The sequence below is a fragment of the Microchirus variegatus genome (genome assembly GCF_963457635.1).
Source record: "Microchirus variegatus genome assembly, chromosome: 8".
In the NCBI taxonomy this organism is placed as follows: Eukaryota; Metazoa; Chordata; class Actinopteri; order Pleuronectiformes; family Soleidae; genus Microchirus; species Microchirus variegatus.
The window spans coordinates 28,046,933-28,069,505 of record NC_139809.1 but is presented as its reverse complement, the minus strand read 5'-3'; the positions used below and the strand labels follow the sequence as shown (position 1 = coordinate 28,069,505).

General features: G+C 39.7%; 1 protein-coding gene across 2 annotated transcripts in view; it reads left to right on the top strand.

Moving 5' to 3' along the window:
* abcc8 (ATP-binding cassette, sub-family C (CFTR/MRP), member 8) overlaps window positions 1-22,573 on the top strand; it is a gene marked incomplete at both ends in the record, with an annotated part of 85,337 nt that overhangs the window by 40,344 nt on the left and 22,420 nt on the right. For both annotated transcript variants that reach the window (XM_083894134.1, XM_083894133.1), the window contains 17 exons: window positions 2,458-2,490; window positions 3,151-3,189; window positions 5,443-5,541; window positions 8,393-8,477; window positions 8,724-8,804; window positions 9,176-9,313; window positions 9,557-9,682; window positions 9,859-9,952; window positions 12,327-12,574; window positions 16,319-16,485; window positions 19,117-19,344; window positions 19,531-19,623; window positions 20,601-20,703; window positions 21,008-21,121; window positions 21,374-21,494; window positions 22,130-22,260; window positions 22,379-22,457. In XM_083894134.1, the coding sequence (XP_083750260.1) occupies window positions 2,458-2,490; window positions 3,151-3,189; window positions 5,443-5,541; window positions 8,393-8,477; window positions 8,724-8,804; window positions 9,176-9,313; window positions 9,557-9,682; window positions 9,859-9,952; window positions 12,327-12,574; window positions 16,319-16,485; window positions 19,117-19,344; window positions 19,531-19,623; window positions 20,601-20,703; window positions 21,008-21,121; window positions 21,374-21,494; window positions 22,130-22,260; window positions 22,379-22,457 (1,979 nt within the window). The remainder of the gene's footprint in view (window positions 1-2,457; window positions 2,491-3,150; window positions 3,190-5,442; window positions 5,542-8,392; window positions 8,478-8,723; window positions 8,805-9,175; window positions 9,314-9,556; window positions 9,683-9,858; window positions 9,953-12,326; window positions 12,575-16,318; window positions 16,486-19,116; window positions 19,345-19,530; window positions 19,624-20,600; window positions 20,704-21,007; window positions 21,122-21,373; window positions 21,495-22,129; window positions 22,261-22,378; window positions 22,458-22,573) is intronic.

Genomic DNA, 22,573 nt, shown 5'->3' with positions numbered 1-22,573 from the left:
TTTTATGTTGTAATCTAATCGTTTTTCCACATCAGAAACACTTTCCCACATTTTTCCAAAATGTGATCTTTGGGGGGAAAATGTCGCGTTGTGTAAAATACTGTGACTGTGACAGGAAGAGCAGAATCTGTTTATCAGTAAACCTCTGCCACGCAAAAGGAGCGATTTTATTAAGAAAAATAACAACTGTATGTGTTTGGAACTTGATATATATGTATATTAATGCATAAATGTATAGCTAAATAGCCTTTGTGTGAGCAGAATTACTCAAAAAAGAAAAGGACATTGTCTGTGTTCAGCAGTCTTGTATAAAGTGACCTTTTGCAATATTACTTCAGTAAAAGTCTTAAAGTACCTGACATTTACTGTACTTAAGTATCAAAAGTAATTTTCTGATACAAAATGTACTTATAGATACTTCTAAAGTATTAGAAGTAAACGTATTGGTTGGCCGCTCAGCTGGGTTTTGGGGGGTGGAGTGCGTTGGTCCCGGCGGGACGGCAGCGATAAACAACGAGCCGCTGGTGTGTTTTAAGTCCACTTGGAACTGAACTCTGCGGCTAACAGCTGAGCGGCTAACAGCTGGTGCCGCTATAAACAACTGACGACAACAAACAGGCATTACGTCACCAACTCAACTTTTATTTTGTAGGAGAGCGAGTGACGAAGACGGTGAGGGGAAATTTACCGGAGTAAAAGTACACATATTCTTTAAAGGTGCATTATGTAATAAATATAAAGCAACTAACCATAAAATCCTATTAATATGTCACAGAGACTCAGGAATAATGTTCATATAACAAACTGAACTCACCAACAACAACAGTACAGCCAAAATATTTGCATTAAAAAAATATATTTTGCAGACTGCAAATCATGTTTTGGCATGTGGCGCCACCTACCGCCGTTTACCAATCATTGCAGTCAGTAGAGTCTCAGCTGCAGAGCAACCACGGGTTGCCAGTTACGTCAGAAAACGAAACCTAAAAGACCTCTATATTTTGAATTTGAATGTAGTAACCGTTTTTGGCCACATTCCTACACATGGCGCCTTTAAGAAATGTAGTGGGGTAAAAGTAAAAGTTGTCAGAAATATAAATAACAAGGTACAGATATTTGAAAATTCTACTCAAGTACAGTAGCGGAGTATTTACATTGGTAGAGTGAGCCGTCTTTCAATTGGAGGGCTGTGGGTTTGATTCCCAGCTCCACTCGTCTATATCTGTCCTTGGGCAAGACACTTAACCCCGTTGCTGTGAATGGATATGAAAGATGTGATAGTAACTAGTAACAAAAATTGTTACGGGAAATATCTTGGAGTAAAAATACACAATTTATTTAGGAAATGTAGTGGAGCAAAAAAGCAAAAGTTGCTATAAATATAAATAACAAAGTATTTGTACTTATTTGAATTTATTTTTTATTTTAATTACAACACTGGTAATTAGTGGTGGTATTGTTGTTGTGTACTACAGTTTTAATTAACTTCTGAATAGATTTACTGACGCTTTCTGCATCCGTTACAGCGGTGTTCACATGTTTGTGAAGTATGTCAGAGCTTCTCAAATGTCGGTCACCAGTTCACTTCCTGACAGCTGTGCTCGTTTGTGCTAAAGTTGCTGTTCTTTAAAAGCTGCTGCTGCTGCTGTAAACCTGTTCAGATCATCTCTTGCTCCGTTCTCATCCTCTCTGGACGTCTGAGACTGGTGTCAACTTGCCAAAGCTAAAAATACACTCGCGCTTCAGCTGAGCTTGTGCAAAGCCCCAAACAGACAATCGGATGTTTAGTCATTTTAAAGTTGGGAGTCATGGGTAATGGTTATGTAGTTCATATATGTGTGTGTGTGTGTGTGTGTGTGTACATATTTGCAGTAGGAGGACATTATGAGGTTTTGGCTGGTTTTCACAACTTCTAAGGCCTTTTTGAAGATTAAGATCATAGGGTTTGGCCATTGATGTTGTTTTTTTTTTGTTTTCTTGTACTTGTATTAATCCTTGTAGGATTTAACACATTCTCTACTAGGAGCCTTCCTAGAATTAGGAGCAATGTGAGTTGGGCTCTCTTCCCACTTGGCCATGAGCTGGGTTTAGGTCAGGTTCAGACATATGGCACATAGCTTAACTCTGCTCTACTTGTTTTTTTGTTTTTATTTTGCTTTTCCATTTGCGATTCCGCGCAAGCTGAGCCGATACTAAGATGTGACGTCAACAGATTGCCACTATCAGCAAAAATACACCATGGTCCATCGACAAGGTGCAGATGTTCCTGACGAGAGGATGATCAGTCTGTTTGTCGCGCGTATAAAATGGCGTCGCAGCAGTTTCGCACATTTCAAAGCCTTTCCCAATAAAAGTATAATAATTATTATAGTTATACCACCATTCACAAAATCTCCTCTGGCCCCTGGTTCCTTTACAGCCTCAATTCACAGTTTGTTTTGTCTCTATTTCCTGCAGCCTTCCGAGCCTGGAGTCAGAGCGAGCTGAAAGGTAAGAAAGCCTTAAACACTTCAAATAAAACACACATAATAACTAACACACGCAGTGTATATTTGGTCAGCCCTTTTCAATCTAAAACTCTCAGTCTTGGAGTAAAAAATACCCTAAAACTATTCATATCGTAACTGCACGACTATTCCTGAAGACGGTGACGACGACAGCTGTCGCGATAAAAACAAACACTAGACACTATAAGTATCCGTGACACAATCCCTGTTGGCAGTATAATGTGAATGCAGTAAGGTATCTTACACAACACCAGCGTGAACTGCAACCAACATTCTGACAGCTACAGACCTGATGTTGATGTACAAAGGGGCTGATGCTTATTTCCATATCAGTAAATCGCAGGGAAAAAAATGGGAGGGGCTGAGTTTGGGTGTGTGGGGGGGAGGGGGGTATTTTTAGGCAGGATAAGATCACATCTAATGAGGAAAGTGTTCTTGTCGGTCAGCGATTGGGGTTTGTGTTTCAGCTCTTGAGCAGATGTGATTGCAACAGAGGGGGGAATAGTGAGAGGTCATCTAAGGGTGTGTGTGTGTGTGTGTGGGTGTCTTTTGTTAATCATTACACCTATAAGTGGTGTATAATGATCATTTTGCTGACCTAATGTTTTTATGTGGGTTTTGTTGTTTGACATTTTCACTGCAGTCCCACAGAAAGAGATGCAGCCGGAGATGGAGACGTCAGGTGAGCGGCACGATGTCTCCATGGAGATGCATAACCATTATCAGCCAAGCCAACAATTCAGACTATTATCTAGAACAACCATTCTCAACCTTGGGGTCCCGACCCCAATTGGGGTCGCGAGATGATTTCTGGGGGTCGCCAAATCATTTTGGAAAAATATATATATAAAAAAAAAAATGTTTTTTTTTTAAAAATCAAAATTAATGTAGCGTCTGATCAGATGTTAGAATGACGACGAGCGGTTGGGCCGGAAAAGTACACTGGATACACCAGCTTTTCACCACATGACCGCCGTCTGGAGATACATACGTGACAGCGGAGAGTTTTTCCCTTTTTTTTGCCCCTCATTTTTATTAGTGCTGCTTTGATGGTCAATATTGGACAGTACAGCCATGTTTTTGAGCTTAAAATTAATTAGTACAGTGAAGAATAGTTTCCACCCCTGCAAAAAAAAATAGACAAAATTGGACACTAAACCTCGACAGTCAACTCTCAAAATGCCGTGTAATTCCTATCCCTAGTTATCGTTTCATTACATTAAAAAGAAAAAGAAAGTTTTGCGTTATTTGTTTACATTTTAACTGGCTTAACTACCAGCAATACGATGGGATGTAGCGACAATTGTCGGTCTATTACTCGCGTGAAAAGTTACCCTCTTGATGCTGCTGTATGTTTTTCAAAAAATCCAAAAGTGTTTGTAAATTTAAACAAATAGCTGAAGTGTGATCATAAGTGCTTGTCTGATTTGTAAATGCGACGTAGCCAATGGTGTATTGATCCGGCGTTGTTTCAGCACCACGGACAGTGCTTTATCCATCATACCCATCAATCGTTCACACCGGTGTGTGTGTGTGTGGATGGCGGGGGGCGAGGTCGCGGACAGCCGTGCATGTTAAATTTGGGGTCGCGACTCAAAAAGGTTGAGAACCCACTGATCTAGAAATCCACTGATGTCAATAGAGAACACTGAACACTCTGCTTACATATTTACCCCTGACCCTTTAAGAAGCATATTGACTTCAAAAGTACACAACTCTGTACCTTTTTTTTTTTTTTTATGGATCTGAGCCATTTACATGCATTACCAGGTACTGAGGAGGATTCCCTTTGGTTCCAGGGGTCAAACCGCTTTATGAACTTAAACCATGTGTTCACCCTTTACAAGGCACTTGGAAATTAAACATTTGGAGGATTGGATTATTGGAGGATATAGAAGACTTTTCTTTTCAAAATGTTTTATTTTCATGTAGAAAATCGAGGTCCATGAAGGCACCATATTATGATTCCTCGCTATGGTATTGTAAGAACAGAAACAAAGTGAAAGCAACATTATTTTAGAACATTTTAGAACAGTGATTCCCAATCCTGGTCCTTAGAGACCCCTGTCCTGTATGTTTTAGATATTTCCCTGCTCCAACACATCAGTCGATTGTGATTGATTTCATCAACTTACCTTCTGAGATATAACCATAGATGCAGGAGAAGACCGAGCCATACTTTTTGCCCTTTGGAACTGCTTCAGAATTGTTTTGGATGTCTGCACAAGTTACCAAACCAAAATATACTATATATATATAAATCTACTATATATATACAAACCATTATATAAGTTACTCAACCAAAATATAAACGCACAAACAGATAGTCATGACATTTGCTCAGATTCTTGATGCATTTGTTTATGGAATGATTTGTTTTGCTCAAACCCAGTAGTCCAGTAGTCACTCGGCCACTCCTATTGACTACAATCTCAGATTGAGTATTTTGACTCACCAGAGTCATGGAGCATGTGCAGAGTGGCGGTCAATATGCGTTACCAGTACACAGACACTCCTTATGGTCTGGTCAATAAAAGGGCACACCAAAATGTGGACTTTTGTCACTGGAGATGTCACATGAGGGAGCGTGCCATTGGCATGCTGAGTGCTGGGTTGAGCGTTTACAGCTGTGGCAACACAACTGAATGTGCATCATTCCACGATCGTTCCAGGCCACGATCGACAACCTGGTGATGTGATCCTTAATTGATCCTAATTCTCGCAAATTAAAGCCACTTTATTGATGAAGTTGTACTGTTATTTTGGTATAGTGACTCTGTTTTGTCACATAACAATAACTCACAAGTTTTTCTTTGTGCGTTTATATGTTTGTTGAGTGTAGTTCTTAATCCCAGTGAAGGGTTAACAAAAGATTCACGAAGAAACCAATTTCAGAGATCGTCCTGTTTTGTGTGTAATTTATTTTCTCCTGTAGGAAGAGAGGTCCTGTGGCTTACGCTTCCCAGAAGCCCTGGCTGTTAAATGCCACTGTTGTGGAGAACATCACATTTGAGATGCCCATGATAAAACCAAGGTAAGAGCTCATACTTGCACTGAGTGGTTTAATACGGTTGATAAGACCTTGGGGTGTTGCTTATTGTCATGACGCTTGTGTATGTGCTAGTAGCCACTGTGCATAAGTTAACTGTAACTCCTATAATTACAATGAAACAAGCTGCACACAGACTTTCTCCTTTAAAAAAAGACACAGCGAGCAGTTGTGCAGCAGTGAGAATAATCATGGCCAAGTTGTTAAGCCCAAATAAAGCCAGTGAACTTCCTGCTCCCTGAGGCTGCTGAGGTAAATGAAATGTGATGTTGCCTGATTAAGTCCGGTAAACAGAAAAACAGTTTACACAGTTGACACCTCCAGTCAGAATGTGTGTTGATGAAAGCTGAGTAGATCTGTTTCTCTTTTTTCTCTCTCTCTTTTCACTGCAATAACAACACTCACTGTGTGTGTGTGTGTGTGTGTGTGTGTGTGTGTGTGTGTGTGTGTGTGTGTGTGTGTGTGTGTGTGTGTGTGTGTGTGTGTGTGTGTGTGTGTGTGTGTGTGTGTGTGTGTGTGTGTGTGTGTGTATACGTGTTTGTCTGTCTCATACACACTCAAACCCCACCACACACACAGTCACATTTTTTATGCTCAACACAAATTGTCCTCTCGAAAGGTCAGGTGCATTTGAAATGCTTTCTGTGGGTCTAATGGGCTGTTTTTGTAAAACACATGCACTACTCTGTTGCTCTGGAGATGTTTTATAAAACAGAAATGTTTGCTTACCTCTCCCTGTCTGTCCTTCCCATCCCACTGCATGCTCATTACTCAGATATTTTCCTGAGTTCCCTGTTGTGTTTATTGCAGTGTTGCTCTTTTGATTTTGTTTTCCAGATTCAAAGATTTAGAGTTGAAGCTGAATATAAATGTATATTTTAGACACGATAATTGTCATGGGAGCTAATTCTCTGTTAGTGCTGGTTCTTAAAATGATAGTTCAAAGTTTTTTACAGTTGTATGAGGTACATACATACTGTACATAGGCCAAGAAAAATCAAAATCAAACAGTGAAATTTAATGGACGATATGCTCTTACGATATTGCACACATATTAAGCAAGTGTAGATTTTGTTGTGTTAAACTACAGTTAAGTGGCTTAACTTTTCCTTAATAATCTAATAAGTAATCTAACTGGCAACCGTGTTTTCAGTGAGAGCTAACCTCCATGTCTCAGGTTGCATGTGCCTGCATTCTTAGCTTCATTATTGTCAACTGTCAACTATCACTTACACATGTGTCATCAGACTGGCAGACAGATACAATTCATTTTATAGTACTTTATTATTTTTTTGTTTAAAAACATAGAAGCAGCATCTGGACCAACTCTAGAAATCCAATGAATTATCCAGACGATTACAAAAAAATAAAATAATAATAATAGGCCAATATGATTTTTTTCTGGGTCAAAACTCTCTCTGAATTGCAATGCTTACATCAAAAAACAGCTCATGTGAGATGGATTTGAATCAGATCAGAGCGTGACTGGACTGATAATGCATCATTTTCACCTCTGTCATTAAAAAATAATATCATGGGAGAAAAAAAGCACTCTCTCTGCTCCTTTTTGTGCTTCCATCTCATCCCAGCGAACCATCCTCCCTTCAAACATATAATATGTAGATGCAGTCACCTTTACCTTCAGCTTTGCTAAATTGCAATGTGTTTAATTAACAGATTTGCATTTTCTCCTCTCTGCATTTTGCACTCAAGGGTAAACAAAAAAAAAAAAAAAAATCCCATATTGCATATTCATTATGGCAAATGTACAAAAGTGGCAGAGCACAATCCTCACTGCACCCTATTAGTTGATCAGTCTGCACATTTGCAAATTTTTATGCAGATGATGTCAATTTTATTCACTTTTTTGCCCACACATACCTTTAATAAATCCGACTGTGAGTGTGTGTGGTCATGAAGGGATGTTTAAGAAAAGCAGATGAATTAAATTCAGCCACATGCTCGCCATTTAAATCTGAACAAATATATATATGAATGAATGATGCAGCAGTGACGTGTTCCCTATCTTTCTCATTTCTTAGCACAGAAGCCACTGAATTACTTTCCATTTTAACCTCTTCTTCACGGTTTACCCCCGGTACCGGGGGCAGCGTCAGACGCAGCGACAAAAGCGTCATAAAACCATATATAACTTTAACAAACACAGAAACTCAGCTAAAAGCTCATATAAACTATTCTTACGTTCACAAAACAGTTAAAACACCGACGGATCAAACCAGCAGGAGCGAGAAAAAAAAAAGTTACAGCGTGTCGACTGGACAGAACCCACAGCTTCCAGCGGTACCATGTTTATCACTCTACGACCAAGATTCATGGATCCAGCCCCAAAATAAGAGCAAAACAACAACTGACTTGTACTGACTTGTAGACCTGTAGTGACATGTAAATAAGATTAAATGGGTTTTTAATAATTTGGTACCTAAGAAATCTCAAATGGCACAGATGGTGCCAAACTGTGCCGAAAGAGAGAACTCCTAGACATCTCTTTAATAAAACCTCTGTAATTTCACTCTGCTTCATTTCAGCAGCAACAACTGTTATCTGTATTTTGATACCAAGATAATCCACATAGAGCTTGTAACTTACTCTATTTAGTTTGGGCATGTCATTTTCGAGCAGGCACTCCAAAAAGAGGGTCAGGGAAGAAGTGGTTAAGTTCATGTGTTAACGTGCATGTGTGATTTAGATGAAGGTATTACCTAGATCTTTAACCAACGTGTTTAAAATAAGCAGAGTCATAGTTTCCTCCTGGCTTTTCACAGCAGCCGCGTGCTGTCCTCCTCATCACTATTCTCTTTGTGTTTGTGTCTGTCAGATACCAAGCCGTCGTGGAGGCCTGCTCCCTCCAGGCTGACATTGACATCCTTCCACAGGGAGACCTGACAGAGATCGGAGAGCGGGTCGGTGTCACAGTCAAACTTTTCACATTCCTCTCTGGTCTTTATTCTCCATACCTGGCTACTGCATAGCCTGTCATGGTTGCTATGCAGCAAAGAGAGTTGGATTGACCTTGTTCATGTCAGATGAGAGATTTCATCAATGCAGCCGGTCAACACAGTCTCCTTTGTTTGTTCTGGGGGCACTTGCAGTTGGGAAATGTAATCGTTTGTGGTGAAATATTGTGGATATGTTTCCCTCTGGTGCAGGGCATCATTCTGTCCGGTGGACAGAAACAGCGAATCAGTGTGGCCAGAGCCTTGTACCAGCAGACTAATGTCGTCTTTCTGGTGAGTCTTCATGCATTATAATTAGGGCTGTCAAAGATTAACATGATCGTTTATTTATTTATTTTTCAAATCTATTTACAGCCCTAATTACAATCCCAAGTTTTTTTTCTTAACATAGAGTTGTTAATAGGACTGACTGACTTGGTATATTATGTTTTTATAATGATAATACTTAAAGATATAAGAATTCTACTTGTTGTGGTCCTCTTAAAATGTTAAAAGTATCCCTTTGCGCAGAAGGGACTTGTGTGCATGTTGTTAAAATGTCTTGATAACATTTGGTTTTCAGGGCTTTAAAGGTTATCAGTTTTGTGTGCTGTCTTGTCTCTTCTCCATGCATTTATCTAAGTCAGGCGACACATGTTTTTCAGGATGACCCATTCTCTGCCTTAGACATCCACCTGAGTGACCACCTGATGCAGGACGGTATCTTGAAGTTCCTGAGGGAGGAGAAGAGGACGGTGGTGTTGGTTACACACAAACTTCAGTATCTACCACATGCAGACTGGGTAAGAACAAAGACCTCAAGGTGTTTAAAAGAGATATGTGCTGTCATTATCTTTACCTGCAGTGCCATTTCGCTCTTCATCAGACACAGTAGCTGATAAGACTCCGTTTGCGATGCTGTTATATTATCATTCATGATGCAAACACATTACTTATTACGTATCTCAGAAAGATCACAGTGCACGTAAAGATTCGTTTCCATACATCTCATGTGATTTCCTCCACATGTGTGTGTTTCTCATCAGATCATTGCCATGAAAGACGGCACCATCCAGACTGAAGGGACGCTGAAGGACATCCAGAACACTGAGGCAGAACTCTTTGAGCAGTGGAAAACCCTGATGCACAGACAGGACCGGGAGTTTGAGAAGGTGGAATCAAAGGGATTGTGGAAAATGTTTCCTATAATCTGTAATCTTACATTACTTTTGTCAGACTATAGAGTTATGGGTTGTGTGTGCTCAGGCTGCTGAGCTGGATATTTTAAACTCAACCCTGGATTGAAAGTTTGTGACGTACATGTTTGTACTCTGTCGTTTTCCTGCAGGAGACAGTGGCAGCGAGTGTGACAGATCTGGAGAGGAACAATCTGCGGAGGGCCATGTACTCCAGAGAGGCTGTGAGAACTGAAGATGATGAAGGTGAGAGCTCACAGACACACTGCTATGACAACAGTTAATATCTGCATTATTACATACTGACTGCAGTCATTACATTACAGATAATGTGTATGTGTGTTTAATGGTAATGATAGCGCTAAGATTACTTTTTTATGATCCCGTTGGTTCCGTTTGCTGAGGAGCAGCACCTGCTACATTAAAGCTTAAAGCTGTAGTATGTAACTTTTCGGATGCCTTCATACAATGCAGATAAAAAAAATATTTCACTGTTTGAAAGATGAATGTCTATTAAAACTGTGCCATCTATGTAGTAGAAATGTGAAATAATATTTGAAGCAAGTTGGCTGAGAAATGTAGAAAAAAATATTTTTGGCTCATGTAGAGGAACGACAACAACTCCCAGAATGCACTACGCACGTTTGTTTACTTCTGGTGTGCAAATTATCCACATGGAACAGTCACTTGCCTGCAGTCAGTCAGATATGAGAGATTGATAGGTTAAGATGGAGAGAGGTTAGGGATTGTTGGGCGGAAAGTTTCATTTAAAGAAGCTCAGAAACTCTTGGTCTCTGTCTCTGTCTCTGTCTCTGTCTCTGTCTCTGTCTCTGTCTCTGTCTCTGTCTCTGTCTCTGTCTATGTCTATGTCTATGTCTCTGTCTTTGTCTCTGTCTCTGTCTCTGTCTCTGTCTTTGTCTCTGTCCTTTATTTTAAGATTACCTCATTGGCACTTGATAGGTCTGAGTGGATTTGAAATCATATAGTTCTATGTGTAGTTCTGTGTTTAAAAAGAACGTTGCAATTGAACAATGGTGTCTGGAATACACACAGTCTGCTTACTCATTAATTTAGTAATTAGGTGTAAAGTGAACTTTTAATCGCTATTAATCTAGATTAACACATTTCAAAATGTGAGATTCATTCATAATCTATTGACAGCCCTACTGAAAACAAAGACCAATGAAAAAAAGTTCCAGAAGTTAAATCTACTTCTTAAAACAATGTGGCCAGTCACAGCCGTTTGACATTAAATTATTTCCCCTGCCCAGCTGTATACATCTGTGCTGCAGCTGTATACAGACCAACTCTCCCTCAGTCAGGCAGGTCTGATACTATTGATTGACAGAGCCCATTTTCAGATGAAGGATGCAGAATGCAACTATTGCATTGTTTCTGTTCATGAGACCAAACAAAGACCGAATTATAACAACAATTTAAAACAAATCCGTAAAAAAAGTTACACATTGCAGCTTTAATCTCATCATCATATTTGTCTGCAGTTGACTCTAAATGCCCTATCACTGTGTTTGCTTAGAGTACGAGCATTTCAGAGTCTGTGTGTTCAATCCTCCAGACCTTGTTGTTCTCTCTGGGTCTGGTGTCTGGTGTCCTAGTTTCTCTTTTGACTTCCTCAGCAAAACCCCATGTGACATGACCTTCTCTCCATCAGCCTCCTGCTGTGGTTAAACACTGAATGTGATCTTTTATGTGCGTGTGTGCGTGTATGTGTGTGTCTGCTGTTGAAGGTGTGACTGTAGTGGAAGGTGCTAAGGTGCAGTGGCTGTACTCTTTATCTGTGTTCTGTGTTGTCTCCCGTGTGCTGATGGCACCCCGGGGTGGACTTGTGCGATGGCTCCAGCAGGTGCTGCCTTCACACTCGATCGAGCAGGTGTGACCAGAGAGCATGGCTTTAAAAAAAAAAGAAAAAAAAAGACCACAAATTGAAAAGGTCTATGGCATCGTGGTGCTCTTTGCAAACTGCAGCTATGTGAGCTTCTCCTGTCAGTCTCGTCGTTCCACTTAATCTTTGTTTTTGTTTTTTTTGTTTCACCTGCTCCTGAACATCTTAAGCATGACTGTGTATGATGCTAGCAGTAGTCTGTTTAGCCCTGACAGTCATTTAGTTCTTTTTTTTCCCTACCCTACTCTCCTGTTGCCTCTCTTGTCTGAGCCTTTCAGTCTTCTTCATGCAGCCTCATGCTCCAAAGCTTGCTCCATGTTGTGATTACATCAGGGGTTAGGAGGAGGCCGGAGGTAGTTAACATTAGCTCCTCACCCTCAATCAGTGTGTTGTGACTGCTCTATTGTCCCACCATTCATGGGAGTGAGCATCTTCTTGTACTGTAGCCTTCTTTCTCTGTGCTTCCTCCTCTCCCATGAATCTCCTTCTCTGCTGTTTATTCTGCTCTGTGGTTCTTCAGACAAACAAATGGGAAATAGGTCTAGAAAGGAAAGCGATAATGAGATTTCTGCCAAGGAGAGCAGGGCTTCAGAAATGTCAAGATCATAAGTGCAGTGAGTCAGAGCAGAAGAAGGAAAAGATAAATACATAATCAACATTTTGACCTTAATAAATGTCACATTCACATGGTAACTCATCTCTCTGTCGTGATCCCAGAGGAATCCGTCGAGAGTGATGACGATGACAACCTGTCGCAGGTAATGCGTCAGCGCGCTACCATCCCCTGGCGCTCCTGTGGCATATACTTGTCCTCGGCCGGACTCCTCCTGCTCGCGCTGCTCCTCCTGTCACAGCTCCTCAAACACTCCCTCATGGTCGCCATCGACTACTGGCTGGCACACTGGACATCACACGTCATCAGAGCTAAAATAGAAGCCACAACTCGCAACTGTACCATAGTTCAGGTGAGAATCTAAACTTGTAAATTTTAGATTCTCTCATTAAAAATTGAGCTGCCTTCTTTGAATAAAGCCAGTGGAGCTTTTCACACACTTTCTTGTCAACATTTGATTTGAGCTGTTCGCTTCTGCCTCGAGCTGCAGCTTGTTCTCACTTCACCGACTGCTTTATTTTTCCTTCTATCGAGTCCACCTCAAGCTATTTGCTGTTTGTCAAACTCTTGAATGGATCGCACAGCAGGCAGAAAAGGTTCACCTAAGAAAGAATCTATGCCTGAATCTAAGTCTACAGTATCTTAAGAATATGTCTGAACCTGTGTGGGAGAGGGGAGTTGTCTGCGACCATAGATGAAGACAAGTGGAATATCATTTGGGGTGAATTCCAATTCCTTGCTTAACCCTCAATCTTAACCCTCAATCTCAAAAATGTGCGCTCCCTCTAGTGCAAGTGCTCCGATTCTCAGAAAAATTAAGTTGAGGGGCGAGTTTAAGGGCTGTATCGCCCTCAATATTGAGATTTTCCGAGACCACCCTTGGGAGCAAGGGCTACCCAGAATGCATTGCGTGTTTTCACATAACAAAGATGGCAGCGAAACGAGTACGCTACAAATTAAGTATTTTCTTTGTTAATAGAGATATAAAAATGATGAAAACCATTGTATTATCTTAGTTTAGGCCCATATTATAGATTACTGACGTCATTGTTGCGTAACATTTATTTTTATTTTACGATCTTTTGTCAATAGCCGGCCGGTGCGGACAATCGATCGTTTGCTATGGTTTACTTTTCAATAAGTCGTGGTGTGTGGTAACTGTCAGCTGAATATGTCCGTGGTTGTGGTATTTGTATGAGTATCATCTTATAACTAACTGACAACCTAATAACTTGACTGAAAAACGGATCGTAATAAATAATCCTGATGTAAATGTGTTCTTCTTCTTCTTCTTCTGTTTTGGAGTTGACAGACTGGACACAACTTTCGCGTTATTCTGCCCCCCACTGTCTGAAGACGTATCTGCATTTAAGGGGTGTCCTATTTCTAAGTGACAAAATAACCCTCAACACTTGGTTTTGAGGGCCAGTTAAGATTAAGGGTTGAGCTTGAGGGTTAAGATAGGAATTGGAATTGGCCCCAAGCTCCATCTTCATCTTAAATGATGCTTTTATTTTAAGAATAATGCAAGAAAATTGACCCAAACCCATCTACCCGAGGTCTTTTGACTTGACTCACTTAAGAGCACCTGTTGGTTCAGCTGGAGCCATGCAGCTCTTCCTTCCACTCTTTAAAAACAAACACTGATTTAAGCTCTTTTGTCCGGTGTCCTCTTCCTCCTCAGCATAATCTCTATCCAGCTTTCCCTCACACTCAATTACGCTGAAAACACACTCCCAGAAAGCAGAGACTCTGGAAAACACACGCGTACAAACATACACGCATGCTCAAAATAATCAATATACTTCAGATACCGAGCTGCGTGGTTAGCATTGAGGTCACACCAGCTGTCGGCACCTTATCGTGTTCCAGGGAAGCGGCTCTGTTATATTTGTACATGCGTGTGTGTCATGATGTGCTTGCGTGAGTATGAGTGTGTCTCCATGCTGGAAACCAAAATGCCAGGTCACATTTCACACCACATCACGTGGAGGCTAAAGACAGAGTCGGCTGAGGATGAGAGCAGCCGTTATAAAGTGCACCGTGTCTTCTTGTCACCGCTAACAGAGGTTGGCTCTCCTTCCTCTGTCAATGAACAGCTGGGCTGCATTTGCAACTCCCGACACGTCCTTCGCCTCCCTCTGTGTTTGCATTAGGTGTGAAAGTGACTCTGGTGGCTCGTTTCCCCTCAGACCAGATAGATATTTTATCCATTTCCATTTGCACTTAAATTGTAATTTCTGACAGCTATAAATTAAAAGTCCTTTTTTTTAGAAACTTCTGTAAACCTACAAAATATCAGCGTGCATGTATGGTTATTGAAATAAATAAATATGTAGGAAAATAAACACTTCACTGTAAACTTTTTACAATCAATAATTGTGATGACGGCACCTTTGTTTTGCCAAAGTCATTTGAATTTATTCATAAACCAGCAGCTGCTGTGTCCCCTCCCTAAAAACACACTGCGTGAACTGTTTACCAACATCAGTTTTCAGCCCAGAAAAGGTTGTCGACATAAAATGTCAGACCTATTCTTTCTTTTTTCATTGTTTTTATTGTCATTTTTGTTCCCATTCAACAAACAAACAGTGTCTACAACACTGGACACAAAACAAAACACACACAAACACTACAGCTCTTAGGTGAAAGATGAACAAACACAATGCATAACGTTAGTAAGATATTCTAATGGGATCAGTTTAAAAATTATTTTGCGCCATCCACAGATACAGTCTTGTTGACTGCTGTTTTCAGATAGTCACTTGGAAGACCTAGAATCAGGGACATGGCGTCCATTACTATATTAATATGAAAAATTCATTTCACTTCAACCCAATGTCTTTGAAGTTTATAACAAGACCAGAAACTATGAGTTAAAGGGCCAATTCCAATTCCTATCTTAACCCTCAAGCTCAACCCTTAATCTTAACTGGCCCTCAAAACCAAGTGTTGAGGGTTATTTTGTCACTTAGAAATGGGACACCCCTTAAATGCAGATACGTCTTCAGACTGTAGGGGGCAGAATAACGCGAAAGCTGCGTCCAGTCTGTCAACTCCAAAAAAGAAGAAGAAGAAGAACACATTTTTACGTCACGATTATTTATTTATTATTTTATTTCAGTCAAGTTATTAGGTTGTCAGTTAGTTATAAGATGATACTCATACAAATACCACAACCACGGACATATTCAGCTGACAGTTACCACACACCACGGCTTATTGAAAAGTAAACCATAACAAACGATCGCTTGTCCGCACCGGCCGACTATTGACAAAAGATCGTAAAATAAAAATAAATGTTACGCAACAATGGCGTCAGTAATCCATAATATGGGCCTAAACTAAGATAATACAATGGTTTTCATCATTTTTATATCTCTATTGACAAAGAAAATACTTAATTTGTATCGCACTCGCTTCGCTGCTTTCGACGCCATCTTTCTTATGTGAAAACACGCAATGCATTCTGGGTAGCCCTTGCTCCCAAGGGTGGTCTCGGAAAATTTCAATATTGAGGGCGATACAGCCCTTAAACTCGCCCCTCAACTTAATCTTTCTGAGAATCGGGACAGCACTTGCACTAGAGGGAGCGCACATTTTTGAGATTGAGGGTTAAGCAAGGAATTAGAATTCACTACCAAAAGATATTCCACTTGTCTTCATCTATGGTCACAGACAACACCCACAGGTTCAGACATATTCTTAAGATACTGTAGACTTAGATTCAGGCATAGATTCTGTCTTAGGTGAACCTTTTCTGCCTGCTGTGGCATCCATTCAAGACTTTGACAAACAGCAAAAAGCTTGAGGTGGACTCGATAGAAGGAAAACAAAGCAGTCGGTGAAGTGAGAACAAGCTGCAGCTCGAGGCAGAAGCGAACAGCTCATATCAAATGTTGACAAGAAAGTGTGTGAAAAGCTCCACTGGCTTTATTCAAAGAAGACAGCTCACTTTTTTAACCAGCCTTGGAGTGTAATTATGCTTATAATTACAGTGCAACGTGAGAGACAGCAGTCACCACTGCAATCGTGTCCTTAATAACCCCCTCTTCTTCTTCTTCTTCTTCTTCTTCTCCCTCTCTGTGTGTTGCAGCACTGTGGTTTCAGTCACTCGTGGTATCTGTCAGTCTTCAGTGTCCTGTGCTGCCTGGGTATCATACTGTGTCTCGCCACCTCTGTGGCTGTGGAGTGGACTGGAGTCAAAGTGGCCAAGGAGCTCCACCACAACCTGCTCAACAAGATCATAGTGGCCCCCATGAGGTACACTATCTACCGTGTGTGTGTGTGTGTGTACATGTGTGCTGCAGCTCTGCGTCACGGGCGGGTGAAAAGGACCATTAGATGTGTCCCGTATGTGTGTGTTTGCGTTAAATCAGATCAGTTAAACGAGGCCGCGCAGTTAAAAGCGTCTGTTTTTTTTCGCCCCATTACTCGCGACGCCATCTGCTTTCCTCACACAAAACCCGGGAGACGCTGCAAAGACTCCCCTGTGCACATGACTCTCCTTCATGGGCTGCATATACACAGCTGAATCAACATATATATATATATATATACATACATACAGTATGTGTTTCAGATGAGTTATACCAGCTGACTGCACAGTATGTCAGAGCAATGTAGAAATCGCTCTCCTCATGCAGGGTGATAGTGATTAAAATCACAGTCAGGAAATTGAGAAATCAAATCTAATAATAATTTGAAAACAGGTCATTAAGCTTAATTGTTTACAAAAACAAAACACTGTGCTCCCTTATTCCCAGAAGCAGCTTTCTTTGTCATGCTGAGCCAGTCAGTCACAGTGCTGCATGTTATGGTTAAACACAGCTGAATAAACCATATGTGTTTCAGATGAAAGAATTGAAACTGAACCAGTTTAAAGCATGTCAGAGCAGAAATAATTAAGGTTAAATATCGGTCTGGCATTGTGGGAAAACACTGAAAGATAGATGCAAATGATTTGCCATATACAGTCTTTTCGATCATATTATTACAATTATTATTATGTTGTGATATTTTGTACATTAATAGAGTGGTCCTAGCTCACATATACAGCATGTGAGTTACCTACTTACAATCATTAAAGGTGCATTATGTAATAAATCTAAAGCAACTGGCCAAAAAAATCCTCCTAATATGTCACAGAGACTCAGGAATAATGTTCATATAACAAACTGAACTCACCAACAACAACAGTACAGACAAAATATTTGCATAAAAAAATCATCTGCAGACTGCAAATCATGTTTATGTTTTGAAATCATGTTTTGGCATGTGGCCACCTAACGCCGTCTAACAATCACTGCAGACAGTAGAGTCTCAGTTGCCGAGCAACCACGGGTTGCAGGAAGACAGTAAAACCCTGCGTTCTCAGCAGTGGATGAACTGCTGAAAATAAATAAATAATGCATGAATTAAAATAAATAAATAAATATATACAGGTATAAATAAATAAATATATAAATAAATGAATACATATAGGAATTAATAAATGCTTATATAAATGCATAAAAGTATAAATAAAATAATAAATATATAAATAAATGCTTAACATTTATGTCCGTATTTCTGTGTCCATATGTTAATGAGGATGGAGGTCAACAGCATGATTGGTGTGTGGAGGAGTGTGCTCTATTCTGGTCGACTACTTCTGCCTTACTAGTGGCGCTGATTCCTGCACAGGAATGTTGTGAGCTATCGGCCCAGCCGCTCAACTGTGAGCTGCAGTTGTTGACATTGTTGTTTGTGTATCTCTGGTTTAGCGATGGCATTTTTTGCACGAGCGATTGCGAATGATCATGATCTCCGAACGATTTAGAGAACCAAGCAAACAACTATGTTCAGTTTTGTCTGGATAGATTGATGGATGACTTGGCTCAGAGGATGGCAGGAATCGTTTGCTTTTGTCTGGCTCTACGATTTGACCAATCCTCCTACCTCATTTACATATGGACACAGAAATGTAGGTGAACAGAAATGTAGAAATAAATGTAAAGCATTTATTTATTTATTTATTATTTTATTTATACTTTTATTCATTTATTAATGCATGTATTTATGAAATTATTTATTTATGCATTTGTTTATTATTTAATATATACATGTATTTATTAGTGCATTTATTCATTTATTGATGCATGTATTTATTATTGTACTTATATATTTATTAATGCATTTATTTATTTATTTATGTATGCATGTATTTATTATTGTACTTATATATTTATTACTGCATTTATTTATTTAGTCTGGTACTTATTTATGTATTTATTTATGCATTTATTTATTTATTCTTTTATTTATACTTTTATTCATTTATTCACGCCTGTATTTATGAAATTATTTATTTATGCATTTGTTTATTATTTAATATATAATTGTATTTATTTGTGCATTTATTCATTTATCTATGCATGTATTTATTATTGTGCTTATATATTTATTAATGCATTTATTTATTTATGTATGCATGTATTTATTATTGTACTTATATATTTATTAATGCATTTATTAATTTAGTCCGGTACTTATTTATGTATTTATTTATACTTTTATTCATTTATTCATGCATGTATTTATGAAATTATTTATTTATGCATTTTTTTATTATTTAATTTATACATGTATTTATTAATGCATTTATGTATTTATGTATGCATGTATTTATTATTGTACTTATATATTTATTATTGTACTTATATATTTATTAATGCATTCATTTATTTAGTCTGGTACTTATTTATGTATTTATTTATGCATTTATTTATTTATTTATTTATACTTATGTCAGGTTTAGTCCTCCATAGAAACAGACGTACGTAATAAAAACACCTCTGAACATTGTCTTAGTTCCCTGAGACAAACAGCTCCCTGCTCTCCGCGTTCCTCTAGGCTGTTTGAGACGACTCCGCTCGGCAGCATCCTCAACAGGTTTTCCACCGACACAAACACGATCGATCAGCACATCCCGTCCACCCTGGAGTGCCTCTCCCGCTCCACGCTGCTGTGCGTGTCCGCCCTCGGCGTCATCTCGTACGTGACCCCCGTCTTCCTCTTCGCCCTCCTGCCGCTGGCCGTCACTTGCTACTTCATCCAAAAATACTTCAGAGTGGCCTCGAGGTGAGTCTGACAGATCTGGGGACGCCACAGCCGTGTGTGTCACTGCTGTTGTTTCAGGAACACTGTTACACATTTACTATTAAACAGAATGTGTGTAGCTTACAGGAGTTATAACATGTGTCTTCACGTCCTCATCCACTCTCTGACCTTATGACCTCTGTCTGCTGTGTTATAACCTCTGGTCAGGGATCTGCAGCAGCTGGACGACAGCACCCAACTCCCACTGCTGTCCCACTTCTCAGAGACAGTGGAAGGCCTCACCACTATAAGGGCCCTCAGGTAATTACTAACTAACTGTAGACAAACTAACTCTCTCACTGTAGATGTGCAATGTTCCTCGAGACTAGTGAACCTTGTGATTATTGATAAGTGATTATTGTTATTGCAGATGATTGTTTATGGCTTTTTGTACGAGTGTGAAGTAAACTTTTGAGTATTCTTTTTAACCCTAGAACACCATTGCTGGGTGGTTTTCACCCGAGTAAATACATGTATGAGATTTTCATGAAAACCCAGTTTTCCTCTTCATTATTTTTTTTTTTAGAAATGTTTTGTTCCCAAATTCCTAATTTTCCAGTAATTTTGGAGCATTTATATATGGTCCCCTCACGATGCTTTTCTTTCATTTTGTTAGACATGACACAGTTTAAAATAAAAGAACACTACTCAAATGTGTCATGTATTGTCATGTTTTGATATATCATGATGACAAGTACTTTTTATTGGGTGTATTTATTATCTCGGGTAAAAATCACCCGCCGTTAGCGATGGTGTTTTGAATTTGAGCGATACTGTTCTTGCTTGGCGTCCATAAAAAAGGCTTATTCTAAGGCTATAAAACAATTATATATATTTTTTTTATTTTAATGAGATTATACACTTTTACAAACATACTCATGGGTAGGAAATACAGTTTCATGTCACACCCCGGACCTTTTATTTTATTGTAATTGTTGTCGACACAGGAGCCCCACATCCATCTGCCTTCATAGCTCTCTAGAGTGAGAAACATGAGGCTTAAGTGAAACTATAGCTTTTATCTTCCGTGACGGTGTAATGGATCGACATTACAGTCGGCTATTGATATTTATCTCAATTATTTATATCTATAATTTGAAGAATGGGTCATTAAGCTAATCATTGACATTGAAACTATAACGTCATGCTCCGTTAATCCCGTAATCAGCGTTCTTTGAGAATGGAGAATGAAAAATGGATTTGTCTGTGACATGATGAAATGATGTTTTCTGTGGCAGGTACGAGCCCCGGTTCAGACAGAGGTTACTGCAGTTCACCGACGCCAACAACATCGCCTCTCTCTTCCTCACGGCAGCCAATCGTTGGCTGGAGGTCCGCATGGTAACGACCCGTCCTTGCCGCTCACGTCCTTAAAGTCCACATCAGTCCTGTTTGGCTGTGTTTGTCACACAGCAGCTGCGTCACGTTTATGCTGATGTTGCTGGCTAACATCTGGCTCCCTCTGTTGGGACTCTGGAAAAGTGAAATGTGCATCCTGAGACAAACATTTATTGTCACCATTTTCACAAATGGAAAAACATGACGCAGCACTTTTTTGTGTGCTTCATTGCCGCGTGTGTTGACAATAAATGTGTAGATATCTTTTTTTTTTGTTGTTGTTGTTGATGCATGTGTCTTTGTGCAGGAGTATATAGGAGCCTGTGTGGTGCTGGTGGCAGCTGTAGCCTCCATCACTAACGCTCTCTATAACCATCTGTCCACTGGACTGGTCGGTCTGGGACTGACGTACGCGCTCATGGTGAGACTGTGTGTCTGTGGTGTGTGTTTTACTGTTTGTTACCTCCTCGTTTTAAGCCACTTTTTTGTCTGTTGTTGAGCAGCATTACTCAAACAGTAAAGGACAGTTTTTGATGAAATTACTTCACAAAGATACATAATACATTTTTACTCAAGTAAATGCTTCGCTACAACATGAAATCCACAAAGTAGTGTCTTCTTGTCTTTGAGGACTTTGACAGCTCCTCTCACCTTCTCCCTCTTCGTCTATCAGGTGTCAAACTACATGAACTGGATGGTTCGAAACCTGGCTGACATGGAGGTGCAGCTCGGCTCGGTGAAGAGAATCAACGGCCTGCTCAAAACCGAACCAGAGAATTACGAGGGGCTGCTCAGTGAGTGCAGGACAACACCGTCGACCGCATGTTAATAACACTTCACTGCTGCCCCCTTTTTTTACTCTGAGGTTTGACGTTTTTTGTGATTTCTTTAACTCTCAGGATGAAGTATAAATTGAGTCATGGTCAATTTGAGAGGGACAGCAAACAGTTTGACTGATTAATTATTAAATAACCACCTTTCAGCTATTTTTATATCAATTACTGATGACTTTCTCAATAATTTATCACTAAACAGTATGTTATTTCAAACTTTTCTATGATGCCTTCATTTTTCTATTTCCATACTTTACATTTAAATCTAAATCTCAGAGTGTCACCATATTTTGTGGGTTTTTATGTTGTTTTATGTTATTGTGATACTATACAATCTCACATTTCCATTCAGCAGTTTCAGGAGTTTACCTAAATATGTCATTGCTGGGTTTAAAGGTCCAGGGACAATAATCCCATTTGCATTGGCAAATTACTGTCAATAAGAATGTCTCTTTAATTCCTACAGCAGCGGAGAAAATTACCAGTCTCACCATTAGATAACAAAATCAAATCATCATACTGAGTTGTCTTCCTAGTCTTGATTTTGACTTTTCAATAGGTCGTTAAGTCGTTTTTTTTCCCGGTGTTTTTCTCAGCAGTGTCTCAGGTCCCTGACGGCTGGCCCAAACAGGGAGAAATCAAAATCCAGAATCTGAGCGTCCGATACGACACCACACTGAAACCTGTGCTGAAAAATGTCAACGCACACATCAGTCCTGGGCAGAAGGTAACCACACTCAGGGAACGCCTGTGCTTAGAATCTTGAAGAAAAAAAACAAACACATTGACCAGGAACTGATGCATGAATTGATTATTGGTGATATTAATGGTTTGTTTGTTTTCAGGTGGGGATCTGTGGAAGGACAGGCAGCGGCAAATCTTCTTTCTCCTTGGCCTTCTTTCGCATGGTGGACATGTTTGAGGGTAAAGCGTTGCGCAAACATTTGAGGCTCGAACTGTAATGAGTGAATTTATAATGAAAAGAAACAATATTCAAGGATTACCAGTGCAACACCCTCAAGAAAAAGCTACTTTTGTTG